General features: G+C 35.1%; 1 protein-coding gene across 3 annotated transcripts in view; it reads right to left on the reverse strand.

Annotated features, from left to right (window-relative positions):
* LOC143249724 (band 4.1-like protein 4) overlaps window positions 1–19,080 on the reverse strand; it is a 158,657-nt gene extending 139,577 nt beyond the window's left edge. For 2 of the 3 annotated variants that reach the window (XM_076500040.1, XM_076500039.1), the window contains exons 1-2: window positions 18,771–19,080; window positions 18,535–18,663 (exon numbers count right to left, since the gene is read on the reverse strand). In XM_076500040.1, the coding sequence (XP_076356155.1) occupies window positions 18,535–18,618 (84 nt within the window). In that variant the 5' untranslated portion in view covers window positions 18,619–18,663; window positions 18,771–19,080. The remainder of the gene's footprint in view (window positions 1–18,534; window positions 18,664–18,770) is intronic. The other variant, XM_076500038.1, reaches the window with a different exon arrangement.
* Window positions 19,081–20,920: the final 1,840 nt, after the last annotated feature.

The raw sequence follows: 20,920 nt of genomic DNA on the forward strand, positions 1-20,920 counted from the left end.
AATTACACTGGTCAACAAAGTTTTTGTTGCATTTATATCAAACACTTGGTATTACATAATTTCTTGCCCTGATTTCAGATCTGAAGTTAGTTTTTTACTCAGTGCTCTACTTTTTTTGCAATCAAGGTATTTGAAAATCTCAAAATTTCGTCATCATCACATTGACGTCGTAGTCTATCATGAAAAATATGTGATAAAATATGTTATAAAACTCTTTAATATAGCTGGGTAATAAAAAAGAAAATGCAAGATAGTATAAATGTATTCAAGTTATTTATATAAATTCAATTTTATATAAAGTTATAATTCAATTTATTTATATAAAACTGATTAGTAGATAAGACATTTGCTACTATGAGCAGGCAAAGCTCAATTGCAGTCTACTCAGGCATGAATTTCCGCTTGTAGCTCTTGCGTTTGTGGACTGTCTCAGGGCATTCTCGTTTAATGCTCCAGCAGTAATCTGCCATCATATGTTTGTCCCATCTCCTTTGGTAACGCTCTTCCATGGTCTTGAGGTCCTGATGGAACCGCTCGCCTTGCTCGTCACTTACAGCTCCTGGGTTCTCAGGGAATCTATCAAGATGACTGTACAGGTAATGGAGTTTGACACTCACGTTACATCAAGATCGCGAAAAGCTGACAACATATTCGCTACAAAGTTTCATAGTTGTCAGCTTTTTTATTACCGAGAAAGTTTGCCATCACCGCCACAAATGAAAGCCATGCAGTCCTTTCCTTGTCGTTCATCTTTCTGGCAAATTCTTGATCATGCACAAGTGCACGAATCTGTGGTCCATCAAAACACCTGCCTTGATCTTCTCGAAGGACAAACCAGGGAGCACAGAAAATATGTGTTGGAAGCATTCACCGTCAGTATTCAACGCCTTTATAAACTGTTTCATCAAGCCCAGCTTGATATGGAGAGGAGGAAATATGATCTTTTCTCGACTGACAATTGGATCGTTGACAATATTTGGCATACCTGCCTTCAGAGTCTCACGTATGGGCCACTCCTTCTGGTTCCAGTGCTTTTCTCGAGCTCGGCTGTCCCACATGCAAAGATAGCAGGGATACTTTGTAAATCCTCTTTGTTGACCTAAGAGGAAAGTAACCATTTTGAGGTCCACACAAATTGTCCAGTTGTGCTCGTGGTATTTTAGTAGGTCAATCACAGTCTTAATGTCATTATATTCCTCTCGTAAATACACAGAGTGTCCAATTGGAACAGCTGCATAGACATTGTCATTATGAAGTAGAATGCACTTCAAACTTTGCTTAGAACAATCTAGAAACAATCTAGAAATTGGATGGTATACTGGCATCCCTAATTCCTGGAGAAGACCTGAGATATTATGACAATAAACAAACATATTCTCCTCTGTAAAAAATGGCACAAAAGTCTGCTCCCGATTTCGGAAGTATGACACTTTAGTTGTATGGCTCATCTGATTCTTTTCTTGCATCCTGGAAGCTAACACTTCAGCTGCATTTTTGGAGAGACCCAAATCACGCACAAGGTCATTCAACTCTGGCTGGCTAAACTGTTGAGGAGTTAATGACTGTGGGGTCTCATAAGAAGGATCGCCAGATTCTGAAAGTATTTCTTGAGTTTCATCAGCAGTCTCTTGCTTTTGGTCACTACCCACATCTTCAGATGGAAGAAATCCTTTAAAACTGGGATTGGGAGCTCATCAGAGTGCAGAGTAGGTCGGATTGCTGAGGGGATACTAGGATATGAGATTTTGTGTCTGTTTTTCTTGCCAATGCCCTTTGTATTGACCAGACAAAAATAGCAGTCAGTTGTGTGGTCCATCGGTTCTCGCCAGGTCATGGAAATCCCGAAAGGTAAACCCTTACGTTTCCCTTTTGTCCAGTCACGCAGCATTTTCTCGCAGTTATGACACACAATATGTGGGGCCCATTTCTTGTCTTGGTCACCAAGAGCAAGTCCAAAGTACGCTTTATAAGCACGCCTCAGAAACGATGTTATATTACGCCTTTGACGAATAAGCGTGAAGCATCCACAAATATAACAAAAAAGCGTCCGGCTTGTTCTCACATTGACGTCTCCTTGTAGCCATGATCAGATCTGAAACAAAATCTAAACAATTTTAATATCTCTGTTGATAACATAAACGTGTAAGTAATTAACACGTTTCCTGCGATGGGACCCACCGGTGTCCCACTATTGTCTTACCTTCAACTAAGTTGCAGGCTAGAGACAAGTGTAACGACAACCTCACGTTATCATAGCTCATGCAGCACTGAAGCTGTCAGATGTACAAGAGCATCGCAGCAGTTGCCGGTTTGCCAATATAGGCATCGCAGGAAACGTGTTAATTTGACCACAAAAGGCTAGAATGAAAAACTTAAAATTGCATTAAAACTAGAGCATGTAGAGCTGAACCGTTTTCATATTTGAATTTAGCAGGTCACAAAGGGTAAGAATGAGTAAAAAAATCTTATGCAACTGAGATTTCGAAAAAATTTGTTGACCTGTGTTATTCTTGAAGTTTAGTGTTATAAAAGTGTAACGTTTTTAATGATATAAAACCTATGACTGTGGTCTTTCAACGCGTTATTTAATTTGCTAGGTGCTATCTTGTAAGTTTTTGTTTGTTTGTTTTGAATTTCGCACAAAGCTACTCGAAGGCTATCTGCGCTAGCCGTTTCTAATTTAACAGTGTAAGAATAGGGGGAAGGCAGCTAGTCATCACCACCCACCGCCAACTCTTGGGCTACTCTTTTACCAACGAATAGTGGGATTCACCGTCACATTATAACGCCCCCACGGCTGGGAGGGCAAGCATGTTTGGTGCGACCGGGATTCGAACCTGCGACCCTCGGATTACGAGTCGAACGCCTTTACATAATTGGCCATGCCGGGCCTCCGGAATTTAATGCATTCGCAACCACTTTCTATGAATTTTAGCAAAATAGAATTTGTCAGTTTACATTGAGGCTGTGGTTTTGTTTGTTTCTCAATTTGGTATCGAAAAATTAATTTGGCAACAATTTAATTTCAAATATAAGCTAACTAGTGTTTGAAAAGAACTGTTTTACTATGGTAGTTAGTACGTCTGTTATAGCTCGCTTGAGCACTCTGTCAGTATTGAAAGAAGAGGTGGAAATGCTCACACACATGGTGCTGATCCTCTAGTGACAGAGGTTATGAAGTGATTATTGGAGGGTGCAGTTTTTGGTGTTTGTCACTCGATGTTGAAATTGAAAGGTGTTGTTTGATAATTGTATTTGTTAAATTTTTGGGAGTTGGATTACGTTTTTACTTTCTAGTTCTTTCTTTCAATTCCGTTATATTGATTTATTAATAAATAAATATTATAATATTATAAATTTATCAATATTAGTGTGAAAACCTGGCCAGGTACTTGTTTATAAACGGTCAAGAATTTATTTCGAAGTGTTGTTATTTATAATAATCGGAATGAGTATCTATAGGTCTGTGTGCGTGTGACCACCAAGAGAGAGAGCTTAAAAATATTAAATTTTGAAACAAATACTAAGTGTACCCTGAGGGGGTGCACGTGGGTATTACTTATCCATGTACGTGCGTAAGTTTAATGAGACAAACTAACAGAGAAGTACACAGAAAAGTAGTTTTTGTTATTATAATATAATTCACAGACAGACATGCATGTAACATTTATCTGTTTTGATCTCAAGATCTAGGATGTACTAGGACCGTACTTGGGGAGCATTTTATGTATGCAGCAAATTGTTGGAGAGTCCATCCAGCATTACGCGAACTCTTTGCTCTACTGACAATTCTTTATATTTTTGGGTCGTGACGTAACAACAAAACTTAATATGTATTGTTAAACACCGTTTTCATCTAAACGTATTTGTGAGTGCTATTAAATCGATTTCTTCTGGAATACACCGGTAACATATGATAGCTTCTTTTTATATAGTTAAAACACTGTATGGAATAACATGAAAATTATTTTAGATCCTAAATTTGATCAGTATCTTCATTCAAGCAGAACTCTTATGACATGCCCTTGGTAAAAGTATATGAGAATTGTAAAGAATGATAAGTATTCTCACCCTGGCTTATTCAGTTGTCAACAGGATCAGTGAAACATTACCATAGTGTTGAAATTTACATTCTGTAATAGCATAGAAGAATTAACACCACAAAATAATATCTTGTCCTAATACTTTTGCACAGTACTGTGCAATTTAAATAACCATGAGCAACAGAAAGAATCAAAAGTGTAGAAAGAAACGATACTTATTTTAATGACATTTTCAATAACATGGTTTCCTAATGCGAGTTTCCTAATGTTATAATAACATGTCTTTATGATGTGGAATGCAAAAAAATGGATAAAACAACAATGAAACATCTTTCTGTTGTTTAAGAAAAACAATGAAATTCAATTTACCAAAAAACTTTTAATCAATGTATTGTAACAATAAAATAAATATTTAAAACTAAAGAAATATAGAGCACACTTTGACAAAGCTCCTACTAAGCACATAACAGACAAACATATTTACACAAGTTTCGTTTTCTGTTTACTTATTCTTTATAAATGTTTGTTTCGTTTTTTTGAATTTCGGGCAAAGCTACACGAGGCCTATCTGTGTTAGCTTTCCCTAATTTTGTAGTGTAATACCAGAGGGAAGACAGCTAACCATCACACAGGGTTATCTGTGTTAGCCGTCCCTAATTTTGTAGTGTAATACCAGAGGGAAGACAGCTAGTCATCACCACCCACCACCAACTATTGGGCTAAATCAATCTCAAGTGCACTAGGTTTAATAAAGCCGCAACTAATTAAAATAAATACTCGTACTCAGTGTAAAAGTTGTAATTCGTAATAATATAAAACATAGATAATATGTTTTAAAATCCGACATTTTCCTCAATGTTGTGATCACGGACAGGCCTGTTATGCTATTTAAGTTTAATTTTATTAAGCCATAAGATTAGTTTAAACATCATTTTATGAGCTTCTTCATATAAAATCGGTTTCATAAAAGTTAAGTGTTTAGTCTCTGACGTAATGGATCCTATTTGGTTGAACCGAAAATACAGTATATCCTATATACATACAATAACCTGATAATACATGAAGGGGCGAATATTTGATCTGAATCTGGATTCGAAATCGCTTTGAATTCGGAGATAAAGTATTTTCGCGATTTGGGGTTAATAACTATATATAACATGATCGGTTTTTTAACCCACTTTCAAGTATCTGGATCGTTGACCATTTTGGATCTCGGAAGGATTTTGGGTTTTTGAAGGTGAAATTTGATGTTATCCAATAGACACACGTGTACTCTGGAAAAGGTTTGTTTGTTTTGTTAATTTCGTGCAAAACTACTGGAGGACTATCTGCGCTAGCCTTTCCTAATTTAGCAGTGTAAAACTAGAGGGAAGACAGGTAGGCATCTCCACCCACCGCCAACTCATGGGCTACTCTTTTACCGACGAATAGTAGGACTGACCGTCACATTATAACGCCCACACGGCTGAAAGGGCGAGCATGTTTGGTGTGATGAGGATTCGAACCCACGACCCTCAGATTACGAGTCGTGTGCCTTGACCACCTGGTCATGCCGGGCCTCTCTCGAAAAGGAGAGACGGGCGAGAGTACACGTTCTTTCCGTTTACTTTCGTTGGCATTGTTTCTCATATCTAGTCCATCTGGCATGTTCAAGAATTGCAAGAATATGTAATATTAGTACCATTCCATTTGCACTATGTTTGTTGTATCTATGAGAACCAAGTTAATTACAATCATGCTTTACCAGCTTCAAAAGGCGTTCACACAATAACAACCGTTGTTGTCATAAAAAGCTCATATTAATAGTGTTTCAATCACTACCGAACTTGTTGTGTCCCAGCTGGCCTAATGAGCCGAATACGTGAAAGCATTGTTGAAATTCTATACGACAAATATAGTGTATTTGAAAAACTATTATAAATTTTTCTAACTGTAAAAATCGCTCGGGGAATAAGCATAGAATGCAGTGTTAACAAAATACATTAACCCTAAAGCTAATATTTAATAAAAAGTAATTTAATGTAAATCAAGTTTTGCTGGTTTGAAAATGTTTGAGCGGACAAAGTGCATGCTATAATGCGCAAGTCCGCTTGAGATGGAAAATGTCAGCAACCGCCACGCAGTTTATATCATTGTGAATAATGTTTCATGTCTTCACCAAATATCGATGGGTTTATACTTTTAGCACCAGAAGTGAACGATGTGTGAATGTGTTGAGGCACCAACATTAATTATATAATATAGATGTTATCGTACATTCCATGGAAAGATTTAGTACCTTCTGGTCTATTGACGTAGTACTGAACGTAGTTATACGAGATTTTACTGATGTAGTCTGACCGGAGTAATATTTCCAGGTCTGTGATGGTTTGGATGCCGAGTTAGTCATCGTCTTAACCTCTAGATATCAGCGTTCACTAACTGAAAAATAGATGTCGTGACAAAATTCCCCAAATACTGTTCCCCGAATAATGTAAAAGAACACAGACTGTTTTAACTTTCTCTTTCAATTTTAAAGTTGTACGTTTTTCTATTGGGAAGTGAATCAAGCCAAAGTTAAACAGAAGAAATTTCTGTTTATTAATATATAAATAACATTTAAATTAGATCTTATAACTAACTGGCAGCGTATCTTCCTTTCCTCTCTGGATTTCTTCGTTCGCTCTCATATCTTCCGGTTTTCCCCTCACTTGTTTTCTCCTTTCATCCAACAACTATGTCGGACACGTTTTTTGTAATCGGATTACGACGCTGTATAATCACAGGGTTTCTTGTAACTTCCAAATCTGATTGAACTAAGGTAGCCACTCCCTCCAATAAATGTTTAACCATTTAGTGATGTAATCCCCTAACATTTAGGGATTGACGAAAGGTTGGCAGCTTTTTCATTACCCTTAACCCTAGCCGATTTTTATACCTATCCTCACAACAGTAACTATACAGACAAGTTAATTCAGATTTCTATCCTGTTTTTATTATTATTATTTTATATTACTCATTCTACGCTTAGCAATACACATTGTCAGTGAAACTAACATTATTCAGTGAAAAACAAGAAGAATGATCGTAAAAACACATCAAATTCAGTTCTTTTCGCTAAGTAATAATTACGTATAAAACCTTACCCATCTAAATGTTTTAAGAGTACTTCGTGTAAATCAGTTCTATCAAATAACAGTTCCGTACTCGAAAACTGCTGTTAGTTGAAGAACGAAAACTTAATAGTTGAGCTACAAATGGCGCCACATATACTCAAAGTGAAAACTAAGAACCTTATTTTGTCTATACAACCATAATAGATACAGATACGGCTAAAATCTCTGATGCGACAAAAATAATTAAATAGTCAACATTTCCATCAAACCAGCTTCATCTGGGCGGCTGATTACGGCTGATTACTTATTTTTATGTGCCTTACAGACTTTATTACTTTTTCTATTTTGGTATGGTTTTGGTGGTTGTTAAGCGCAACGCTACAAATAAGGCTACCTGCGATCTGCTCATCACGGGTATTTAAACCCGATTTTTATCGTCTAGAATTTCAAAATTACTTTTGAATCAGTGGGGGCGACTATCACGTTGTAACCGCATATTTTAATTTTGGATTTACTTAAAACTCATCCTTGACTGTTATCAATCCAGTACCTGTTTAGTCCTAAATACATTTATACTGACGTAATTAATTATTTTAAATTTTACAAGTTTGTGGGGTGTTATGACGTAGTCACATTTCAAATTAAAGAATGGTGAACTTTCACACTTGGTTTAGCGTATATACTATTGATGATACTTAAAAGATAGTCCTACTTTTTCTTGGCCCGCATGGCCAAGTGATTAAAGCACTCGAGTCGTAATCCGAGAATCGCGGGTTCGAATCCTCGTCACACCAAACATGTTTGCCCTTTCAGCCGGGAGGGAGTGATAATGGTTACAGTCAATCCCACTATTCGTTGGTAAAAGAGTAGCCCAAGAGTTGGCGGTGGGTGGTGACAGCTTGCTATCTTCCCTCTTGCCTTACATTGCTAAATTAGGAATGGCTAGTGCAGATAGCTCTCGTGTAGCTTTGCGCGAAATTCAAAACAAACCAAACCTACTTTTTGTTCAAAAATAAGACTAAATCACTGCATCAGTCACTTTACATAGATTGCTAATTAACATACAGAAGTCACGTAGTACACAGAAATCCGAAACCATTCTTTTGTATGTTATAGTCGATTATTGCTGTTTAGTTCTTAATTGTATATATTTAACATACCAGATACATATATTTTAAGCTTCAATTTTAGCTTAGTTGGTTAATTACTCTAGGTAAGAAATCTAACAGGCATGTACACACGCAAAAGCAAACCTGAAATAACATATATAATAAAAGACTCGACTTCATCACGGGTGCCGCCTCCAAACAACAAAATACGTTATTAAATCCATATACATTATGTTTTAGGCAAAACCCTGAGGTGTTCGTATGTTTGGTAGTAATGAACAAAAATTAACACAAAGCAGTAAGTACTAATTCATTCGTTTGTTTATGCCGCTGTTTTTACCTTCCCACGAGGCAAGTTGTTATAATGTTATCATTAGATGCATGTTGAGAATGTAATTAAGTAAAAAGAAACGAAACTGTAAACAGCAAGCAGTCCAGATTTTTGCATGCAAAACGCAAACTTACCCTAAGAAAACTATTTAGGATCACAGAGTTGGGATAAGTAGATTTTACCAATGTATTCTTCCCGTATCTACCAACTTAGAGATTTTTAACAGCTGATTATGTAAAGTTTATTATTTGTTTAAATCAAACAAACAGAAAGTCATCTAAGTCACACTGCACATTGTAAAAGCGAGATTTTTCATACTGATATAATAAATATCGTACGTAAAAGAATCTCAGTAATAATATCACATTCAAAAGTGTGTATTTGTAAATACTATTCTGCTTTAGATATTTACTAGACGATACATTAAGATCTGAATAAATAATTCTCAGATGTTTCTGTGATTAATGTTAAAGCAGGTCTATTTAGTCACAACCTCTATAAAATGATATAGCACATCTACAGAAAACAGTCGTTCATTTTTGCCTTGGTACAGGCAAAAACAAAATAAAACATATCAGTATCAGTTAACTATACAGAGATGAGATATTGTATGAAACATGAGGAATACGAACATCATTCGGTGAATGAAGGACTTCTTTATTTCTTAAATACAAAACTGATCAATTCTATAATTATTGTTTTTTCTACTTCAGTTACTCTTAATTGTTTGTCTGTTTGTTTTGAATTTTCGCTCAAAGCTACACGAGGCGATCTGCGCTAGCCGTCCCAAATTTAGCAGTGCGAGACTGAAGGGAAGGCAGCTGGTCATCACCACCCACCGCCAACTCTTGGGCTACTCTTTTACCAACGAATAGTGGGATTGACCATCATATTATAACGCCTCCCACGGCTGAAAGAACGAGCATGTTTGGTGTGATGGGGATTCGAACCGGCGATCCTCAGGATACGAGTCGAACGTCTTAACCACCTGGCCATACCAGAGCCCAGCTACTGTTTAAGGTACGCACGTTGATTTAAGGAAAAAACTGCTATAAAACTGAATATTTCTATAGGTATAGAAATATTCTCCCTCTAGCGTGGATATACAAGAAGTGCCTTACTAAATGAGTACCGTTTGTTTATTTTTTCTTTATAAGAAGTATTTACAAATATTTCCGGAAGACAATTCGGAATGACAAGAGTAATGGTATGAAAGTTTACGTCCGAATTTCCCATTGTGTATCTATGATATTATAATAACATTAACGCCAGTATGTCAGCACAAAAACATTAAATAATACTGGTGAAATTGAAACTTTCCTCAAATACCGTTGTCTCCTAACGATTTCAAACTTCTTTCCAGCCTCGGGTTGCATTTAATAACTAGAAAGAAAGTGTAATAAAAAAATGGCAATACGTTTTTTTCCTTGTACACTACATGGCTTAAATATGGCCTTTAAAACTGGATAATAGCCAATATCTTGCAGCCATGTTGGCGCCAACAACAACGCTATCTTACAGGTAATACAAAAAACAACACAAGACGAGGGTTAGCACCCCAATCAAGTGTCGGCTACTTCAAAATATGTTATTAAACCGAATAACATGCTACTTTTGTTTTCTATAAATTGTTTTGAAAAACTTTAAGAAACTATTCAATGTTATGACATTTTAATTCTTATGACATCTTTATTTCGCAGATATTTGTCGATTAAATCTGAAGTATGGAAGTCTCATGTTAAGACATTAGATTTAATATAATAATTAACAGACAGTCATAACTTTTAAATGAAAAGTTCTGGCTATGTTTTTATAAACATGGTTCTCCTTTCAATAATAAATTAAATAATCTAATTAAAAAACACTAAATTAAACAGACTAGTGAGCCAGTCTTCTTTCAGTAATAAACATACTTGTTTGATATTCATTTCTATTTTATGGCGAATGAAACTAGCCTTTAGATATGCTGCATTTTATAACAAATGTCTTTAAACTTTATATCATGGGGACAGGGTATACATACAGAAAAACATCTGTATCTCAGGTTTTACATATGGAATAACAATGATAAAAGTTAGTTACAGTTCGTTTTTAGATGCCTAGGATAATGTATATACAAGACGAACAGTGTGTGTTTTCTTACAACAAAGCCACATGGAGATATCTGCTGAGTCCACCGAGGAGAATCGAACCCCTGATTTTAGCGTCGTAAATCTTAAAATTTACCGCTGTAACAGCGGGTGACCAAGACGAACAGACAAGTTGTTTTGAAGTTGAAACAGCGACAAAAGTAATATTGGTAAAGCTTGAAATTCTTGTTTAAGAATCGTTAAACTTTCGTTCTGTCGGCATTTAAATTTATTATTAGGCTCTTGTATCAAGTGCATTAAAAACTGGTGACAGAAATCCCTCTTTGACGTATTTAAATTTCTACAAGAAAACATTGAAAACAGCTTAACAATATTGTTTTTCTTGTATATTTAACTCTGTGTAAGGCTACGCAACGTGTTTTTTTTTCATTTTTTCCTCGCTAGCATTCCTTTATTTTGAACAACACAATCAGCTATCAACTTTTGGGCTACACTTATTATACCAAATAGTAGAATGTAACCGTCAATCGTATAAAGCATCCAGACTTCAAAGTGCTGAAAATGATTGTTCTAGCGTTAAAGAGACGCAAATCACTATATCATCTTAACCCGTGGTGTTCGATGTCACATGTTTTCGCTATGGATTAGTTATTTGTTTGTCAAATGAACAAGGCAATATATTCTTTTCATTTACAACTAAGTAAATCACTTATTGTTTATTTTTTAATATAATTCTTTTTCATTTTGATATTTATAATTTTGTTTGTCAACTAATGTTCACGTTTTAGGGTGACACCTACTGATGACTTGACTACAAACAGTAGCTCTATAATTATGACAAAAACGTCAAGTTTTAAACAGGAATTATATATTTAAAAAAGACATTTCAGAACTGGTTTGTCCCCCGCTGAGTCAGAAGCAAGTACAAGACCTACAGAACTAAATTCCAGGTTTCATTTTTTTGCAGTGAACAGAACGCACTTCGTTAATTTTGTAGCTTTGCACTGAGAAAACACCATAATTGTTTTGTTTCGACAAATTAGGCTACTGAAATTTATTCTTACTGAGAACGTATATTACTCTACATATACGACATGTTTAAGATCAGTTTGCTCAATAACTACACTAAGTGACGTTATACGCTAAAAATGAAATAAAAATATTTTCCCCCAATAAATGGTCAGATTCTTTATCACTACACAAACTAAGGAGTAATACAACGGATAGAGCAAATAAAGTATAATCATGTTTGTTTCGTTTTTTTTAAGCGCAAAGTTACAAAATTAGCTATTTGCGCTGTGTCCATCCGGGTAGTCTAACATCTGATATTAACTGAGTAGGCAGAGGACAGTATTATTAATGTATAAAATCGTGTATGCTTTAATATTATTTTCCTCTTTACAGACGTAGTCCTTCAGCCTCCTCAGTGTCATTGCAGCATGTCTGCGGACTTACAACGCTAGAAACCGGGTTTCGATAACAGTGGTGGGCAGAACACAAATAGACCATTGTGTAGCTTTCTGCTTAAATTAAAAAAACAACAACAAAAACTCCCCTAGTTAGTTTTACCGAATAAATTAACGACAATCACAAAACTATAAACTGCAAGGCATCTTATCAAAACCTTTTGTATGCTTAAAAAAAGACAACTTATAACAAGGAGGCAGCCATATAAACATAAGGTATCAAAAACAATCTTTTATCATGACTCGAACAAGCAATAAATGAGCACGAATATGAAAAAAGGCAAAGTTTTCTACACTTTTTGTTGTTTAACTTACTTAATTTTAATTTGTGTTTTATATGGTTGGTTCTTTTATATATATCACGTCTTTATACGAGCCGGCACGGCCAGGTGGTTGAGGCACTCTACTCGTAATATGAGGGTAGCGGGTTCGAATCTCCGTCAAGCCAAACATTCTCGTTCTTTCAGTTGTGGGATCGTTATAATGTGACGGTCAATCCCACTATTCGTTGATAAAAGACAAGCTCAAAAGTTAGCGGTGGGTGGTGATGAATAGCTACCTTCTCTGTAGTCTTAAACTGCCAACTTAGGGACGGCTAGCGCAGATAGTCCTCGTGTAGCTTTGCGCGAACTACAAAAATAAAATAAACAAATAATGCGTAGATATTTTGTACTAAAAGTTTTAGTCCACGAATGAGTAAAGTGCAATCAATGTTTAGGAATTTTAAATTATTTTAATGCGACATACTAGGAATGTTTTTATCACATGTGTTGTTTATATAATAAAACTACTTTACAAATTAATTAGCTGTAGCTTTATTTATATTTAAAACCCGAACACACTGTGCTATGCAATTTAAGCATTCTAAGTTTGATACTGAAAAAAAAAGAAAAGATAAAATGATAAAGATAACACCTTTAAATGCTTATTTCTCTTAATTCGTAGTTATACATTGGCATAGATTATTATTTTAAGATTAATTAAAAAAGTTAAGCCCTACACTAAGCTGAATTCAGCCACAAGCTTCTAGTCGAAGTTATCAACAAAGATACAGTGTCTTTAACCAGTATTTCTCAAAGTGGGAGCCGCCAAAATCCAGACTGATGCAAAGATGCTGATTTAACTAAACGATACGGTACGTCGAAAGGAGAGGTTATTGCTTTTACTACGGCGCTCTTTTTCAATCACCATGCTAAAGTTATAGATTGAAGGGACTCTAACATTTTTATTCACATAAGGAAGTGTCAAACTGATAAAGTTTGGGTTTGTTTGTCTGTCTGAAATTAAGCACAAAGCTACACAATAGGTTATCTGTGCTTTGCCCACCACTAATATCAAAAACCAGGTTTTTAGCATTTTAAGTCCGCAGACATACAACTGTGATAGTGGGGGGAGAAAGTGTTTGGGATCTAACGCCATTCCTCACTGTACATTTTCCACATGGCTCTACGGAATCTAACTTGTTTTATAGTGTCATTTCTGTAAACGCAGCGCTAACCCGTGGGACGACCATCAATATATTTAATTATGTCTATATTAATAGTTTCAGCTGGCGTTGTTGCAATTCTGCACTAAAGTGACAAATATATATATTTGTAGTTAAAGTATACCACGTCCCTTTCTGATCGATCGTATGAAGTTTGGTTGATGATTTTTGTAAATGTCCACCCACTCGTGAGGGTGCAAATCTGTTTTTTTTTATATTTGGGGATTATTGGTCTTTTGTTTCAAACTGATTTTTATTATACATATATATATTTATACGGATAAATTCAATGCTAAATTTTAAACTTCGTTTTCGTTGGAAATTATTTGTTGTATCAAAACAGTATATAATACTGGGTAAGGATACATCTATACGTGGACTCCATTTGTTACAATGTCAAGCGTTTCAAATGTGAGCAGTCTATTTCTTCAATTTATGCGATTGACAAGATTGAAGGCAGCTAGTCATCACTACCCACCGCCAACTCTCGGGCTATTCTTTTATCAACGAAAAGTGGGATTGACTATCACATTATAACGCCTCCACGGCTGAAATAGCGAGTATATTTGGTGTGACGGGAATTCGAACCCGGACCCTCGGATTACGAGTCGAGTGCTTTAACCACCTGGCCATGCCGGGCCGACTTCATCTCGAAGTTTGACACTTTATTTTGTGTTTTTAACCATGACTTTTGAATGTATACATATAGTTATCATTCACATAGCTTTTAATACTGGACCAATATTTTACAGTTACTTGTGCTCTTAGAGTTATTTTATTTTGTTTATAGATGATAGCAGCGTTACCCAATAGGTTATTCGTGTTGTGCCCACAACTGGTATTAAAAGCAGTTTTTTGGCGTTACAAGTCTCCATACTCGCCATTTTGCCACTGGGAAGGGGGAACAGGACTCACTTTATATACATTTCACGTAATATGTACAAACCAAAACGTGTCACGATTTCTATTAGTTTTTAACATTTCCTGTCACATATTGTTATTTAACAAATGTGAATAAAAAACGTTTTAAATAATCTGAAAACAAATGCATTTCAGAAGTAACTGGATTTCGAACACTGTCTTTTGTTTTACGTCTGAAAATTATTCAGAGCATTATTTGAAGGAACCCCTGTAAATACCACGTATCCTGATAAATCGTTCAGGATTCGTTTTCGAAATGAACAACTCCTAAATAACTACCAGAAGTGTATTGAACAGGAATTTTTTCACATAGTAGTTCTGAAAGAAAAAACACCCAATAACAAATGTCCCTAATAATTGATTCAACTCCAAAGTTATTCGTTCTGGTGTGGTCCAACAGTTAGCACGACGGACTATGAATTCGATTGTTCCTGGTTCATACCCGTTGAGTAGGTCTGGCATGACCAGATAGATGGTTAAGGTACTTGACTCGTAATCCAAGGGTCGCTTGTTCGAATCTCCGTCACACCAAACGTGCTCGCCCTTTCAGCCGTGGGTCAGTGATGGTCAGTCAGCTAGCGCAGATAGCCCTCATGTAGCTTTGCGCGAAATTCAAAACAAACCAATCATACCCTTTGCTATGATTACGGTGCTAAGGACTTTTGAACCATGGGTACGTTATGTGCAACGGTAAAATTTCACTGTTTCATTAGAGTAGCCCAAAATTTGACAGCGGGTGCTGTTGTCTTCTCTCATGTCTATCAGTACAAAATTAGCCATAGCTGGATTAGTGTAGACAGTCCTTTTGTATCTTATGTAGGAAAAAAAAATCATCAAATGTGAATTCACATAAAAAAGTGACATGTGACTTTCAATCGGAACAAACATTTACTTTGAATTGTCTTACACATTTGTTCTATTTTCAGATAGTCAGAGCATAATTATAGTTTGTAAATATACAAAACATAAAACTTCATCTTAATATATTTGAATAAACAACGCATTTAATATAAATGAGAATTTAACCTCTTTCACTTGAAGCATAATATTGATCCTACATGTCTGCACACATATGATTTGTAATCAGTGATATATATATATATATATATACACACACACATATAAGTAAGCAAAAGATCAAATATAAGTAGTTAAAAAATTGTAATGAAAACTTGTTAGTTTTAGCTTCAATATACAATATTGATGAATCATTACGTTATAAAGTTCGCTATATTTGACTATAGAAATGTCTTTAAATATTCCAACAACCACAGTAAAAAAAAAGAATAAACCTAAAGATTACAAAACTGTTTCGATTATTGTGTTATTAACCCTCAAAAGGGATCACAGCTTGTAAAAACATTTTGATGTGTTGCGCAAAAAGTTAACTCCAAACGTTACGTTGGTTTTTTAATTACTGGCCAGTTGCTAGTGTACACCGAGATGTTGTTAGGTAACTATTATATGGATATATTTCGTTTACGCCTTGAAATTAAAAGGACATGCGACTTTCTTAATCTTAAAAGTTCAAGAAAAAAAGAAAGAAAAAGGAACACAAAAAGAAAAACAATTGGAGAGGTATAAAATATATTTTTATGTTTTACAGATGACACCATAATTGAAAGGTCACGCATTACATCCTGGTAACTTTAAATACGACCTACTATTGTACTGTAAAGGAAATATAATTCCACGAATCTTTTGCTCTATAGATGCGATAGTTCTTGGGAAAATGTTATGGTGTTGGTTCGCCTCGGGGATCCAGTGCCCTTCAATGTTCTTTACCTATTGCTTGGTTTTCCAGTATCGGAACGCTTGTCGATCTGTTACAACAGCTGTAATGACAATCCCGAACCCTCACGGTAGATACTAGAATGAATTTTTCGAGGGCTAATTAATTAACTGAAGAAAAATCAACCACTGTTTCACTGGCGAGATAGATATTTCGATTTCATTCTATATTTAGGAACCTTTTTGCACATTTGTAATATCGACAGACATCTAGTTAGCTGTTATATTCAAATTTGATTGACGTAGTCAAGATAATTACTATGCAAATTACAGTGTAATAAAATAGTTGACAGAAAAATAGCTATTCATGAGGTATTTATGACCTTTGGGCGCAGTTTAAGAAGTGAATTAAATTATTACAGTCTTAAAAAAATAGGTTTTTCAGTCGCAAGTACTTAAATATTTTATTTTATAAGGTCTTTTATTATAACCTGACGAAAACATAGATTCAATTTCTGTAACAACTCTGTTACTTTGTCATCTTTTCCGAAGTCTGTAAATACGTTGGTATAGATTTTACCATTATAACTATACATTTAACATTTGACGGTATAGACTTACCGATAACATATATATATATGTGTATGTACGTAAATATGGTAAAATATCAAACTTTTCAAGAAGTAACGTTTGTTAGGTAGATTTCGATTTCATTCTCTTTCATGTTATTTTGCTGTTCAGTATTTTAAAAGGGTAGTTCGGTGGGTTGAGGGGTCTAGTGTCACTTAGTTATTATGCTTCTTCAGATGGTGCATAATTTAAGTCGTACCCTGAAGTTCCGTCTTCACAAGCAGCAAGCTACGTAATCCTAATACAGTTTTTAGCTACAGACCAGGTAAGATGCTTTAAATGTTGATAAAAGTCCTCGAAAATACCACTACCGCCACACTTTCTATGAAAAAAATCTCCAACCCAACTTCTATAGTCGTTTTTGGCAAAAATTACGTTTGTCCCCGCTTTTCTTGTCCAGCATCATTCAAAAATATGTTGAATGTTATATTCAGGTTTGTACAAGAAAAGAACTATACCATCAGGAGTTCAATCGCAAATATAGAACCACAAGTTGTATTATTTGTTCAGAAACTGCTCAACAAGTTGCAAGAGAAATAAACATGAAAAGTAGTATTAATATTTAAATAACCTCTGAGGTAACTGTAATATTAGTAATATATTTTATTAATACCTTTACTGTAATCTTCACTTTAAAATACAAGCCTAACGAGATTAAACCTCTCAACAAGTAGTTATGAACATTCTACGCATGCGTGCAGTTGACAAGAGTGAAACAAAACAAATAAAAATACAGTTATCGCAGTACCGACTTTTCCAATAATTAATAGATTGGTTGGGAAAGTCTTTTTTTTTTTTATTTCGCTCAAAGCTACGCAAGGACTATCTGCGCTAGCCATCCCTAATTTAGCAGTGTAAGAACAGAGGGACGGTAGCTAGTCATCACCACCCATTCCCAGTTTTTGGGTTACTCTTTTACCAACCGTAACATTATAATTCCATCACTGCTGAAATGGCGAGCATGTTTGGTGTGACGGGGATTCGAACCCCCGACTCTCCGATTATGTGTCTAGCAACCTAATCATCTGGCCATACCAGGCCCAAGTGTATCGTTTAAAATGCGCAATAAAATTTTATTAGCTAACATTAAAAGGCTCTTCATGTTTCGGGGATTCGAATCTGCGACCCTTGAATTACGAGTCAAGTGATCTAACCACCTGACCACACCAGGCCAATTCGGAATGTACAAATCACTTTTTTTTACACGTGTTTTTAGCACGTGTACATTGCTTTTAAAGTTTAATATTAAAGGTTATAGATATCTAACGTTCGTCAAACATTAGAAATATTTTCAATAGAATAAAAACATGTATATTAATTCAAATAATTGTAATAAATAGCTTCGAGTACATGTTATAAATGATTTGAAAGCTTAGACTTTAGATACACGTAGGAATGATACATGATTCTAATATTTTATTCCTGTGTAATACATATGGAAGATGTTTTAATTTGATTTCATTATTTCAACTACCACACACCCTTACTTATTCAATGTATTTTTTGTTTATTTCTGACTTAGCCTTTAAAAAAACACTAAATCTGCACGTTCACTCTTACCACCGACAATCAAACTCAAAAGGAATTATTCAAGTTCTGAATAATGGATGACGAAACAACGTTGAGTCCTACCTGTATTTCCTGGATTAGCTCGGTTTCGTCTAACAACGAAATCTTGCAATGACGAGTTTTCGGCTTTTCTCCGAAACACTTCATGCTTCGTATCTAACGGTCGGAAATGCTTTGGCAGTGAAGTCACGCCTTAAAGTAAAACGATAAAAAATATTTTCATAATTTTAAATATTAAAAAAAATAGAGACGTTAAAAATGGGGAATGTGTCAAATATTATATCGCCTGGTGAATTTACCTGAAAACTTAAGACACTGTCCACCAATAAGAGAACGAAAATTTACACAAAACAATCCTAACCATTTCTTCTTAGCCTTACGTTACATCACATTAATGAACAAGGTGAGAAGAAAGCATTTTGTTAATAATACTATCGTTATTCCACCGGACAAGCTTCAAGGAAAGGTCACGAATACTGGACAATCGTGGGGCTTCGTTAACTACTTAACGGCCGTGAATAACCGCTAGATACCTCACGAGCCGAGTAAGAACTGTCGAGTAGGTCGAATAGATACTATTAAACAAAAGTCTTGTTCTTTACTCGTGAGCCTATGACGTTTTACACGTGGATGGATAACCGAAGTTAACTACTGCCATCTAGTAGTAATATTAAGAAATAATATAAAGTGCACAGATGTTTTTCAATGCGATGTTTGGGCATGTTTGTTTTTTGTTTTTTTGTGTGTAGGCTTTTCACTCGAGTGCTGAAAGCTTCATTGGGTATAATTTCGTTTACCTTGTTCTAGATAGTGTTGTAAGTCTAGAACTAATTTAAAAGATGATATGCGGTCAACAAATTAAATTATGTACTTACGGCAAGGTTGTAGCGATCGGATATCAATCATTACCATGGTTAATATTTGATAGCTCGGATGATCACTCTAGTTCAATTATATTTTGTAGTTATTTCCTTATATAACCTAGCTACTGGATACTTATTAGTTTTTATCCAATGTTTCAACTGCTAATCTACTGCTTCCTTCATGATAGTCCTGATAAAGAATGTTTCTGTTCTAACACATTTTGTTTTCATTAGGCGGGTTCTTCTGAATCGGATTTACAACGTTAAAGTCAGGGGTACGAATCCCCTCTGTGAATTAAGCAGATAGCCCCATGTGGCTTTCCTATAAGAAAACGCTTACACACACTCTTATGGATCATATGGTGAAACTAATGCAAGATCCACTACAAAGTTTAAAACTACTCTAAGCCTAATTCACTAATAACTTTTGACAGCAAATTTCTTGACTGTTTACAAACGCTAACTTCCTGATTGGCTTATAAAAGCACAAACTCTTTTGCTTGATCACATGAAATATTGTTTTCATATTAAATTCTCATTTCTGTCGAGTATAGAAAGTTCCTAGATTCCAGAATTACTTTTACGATCTTACACGTATGTGTCCTCTAGCAAACATTTAAAATAAATAAACATTTAAATCAGTGTTGATTGTGATTCGATCCTGGATATTTCTGAAGAACAATTTGGTACATTTTTACATTCTACTGTGATTAAGTTTCTTAAAGAAAAGGTCCTGCAAGAAGCTGATCAAGGACACAATAAAATTCGTTCTTAACAATAATTTCCCGTCTTTCAAACTTACAGCCAAGGATGAAATTATTACCTAAACATATGTGTCAAATAGTTAGAAACCATAAGATGGTGATTTGAAAATTTCAACATTATTTTCGGATCTTCCTTGTCTCTTAGGAACACACTGATCAGATTCAAGATAACCTCAAATCAATTAGGAAATGTGGTTTTATAATATTCAATATGATTTCTTAAAACATTAAATTGGAAAACCCAAGCGACTTGTTCAAATTGGAATGACTGAACTCCAAAGAAATATCAGAAATTAGAAGAGAGATAATAAATGTTATGTTGGGAGAAATAACCACATACTCAACTTTAAAAACTGAAAACACTGGTCAGTGATCGTAATATGAAAATAAGGAAATTAAAACAGCCATTGTTAATACAGCACACACCTGTATCTCTCATTACCGGTAGAATAACAGTCACTCATGTAAAACTACTTTATACTCGTGAGATAAACGTGGTAGCTGTTCCTGATTCAGAAGAGATAGACTAGATGGAAGGCAGCTAGTTAATACCACCCAGTAACAACTTTTGGGCTACTCTTTATCAAGAAAATGTGTGATTTATCGTAAAAATGTAACGTCCCTACTGCTGAAAGGGCTAGTATGTTCGAAAACGGGATTGAAACTTGCAACAAGTAGTTTGCGAGTCAAGAGTGCTAACCACCATGCCATGGGAAGCCATTCAGTGAAAGATTTGTAAACACTTGCTGATGATCTATTAAATATTCAGTACTTTTTGTAGTTTTTATTTTTCAGTTTCATATTGTTTAAGCGAAAGGACCC

Source organism: Tachypleus tridentatus, chromosome 4 (genome assembly GCF_004210375.1).
Source record: "Tachypleus tridentatus isolate NWPU-2018 chromosome 4, ASM421037v1, whole genome shotgun sequence".
NCBI classification, from domain to species: Eukaryota; Metazoa; Arthropoda; class Merostomata; order Xiphosura; family Limulidae; genus Tachypleus; species Tachypleus tridentatus.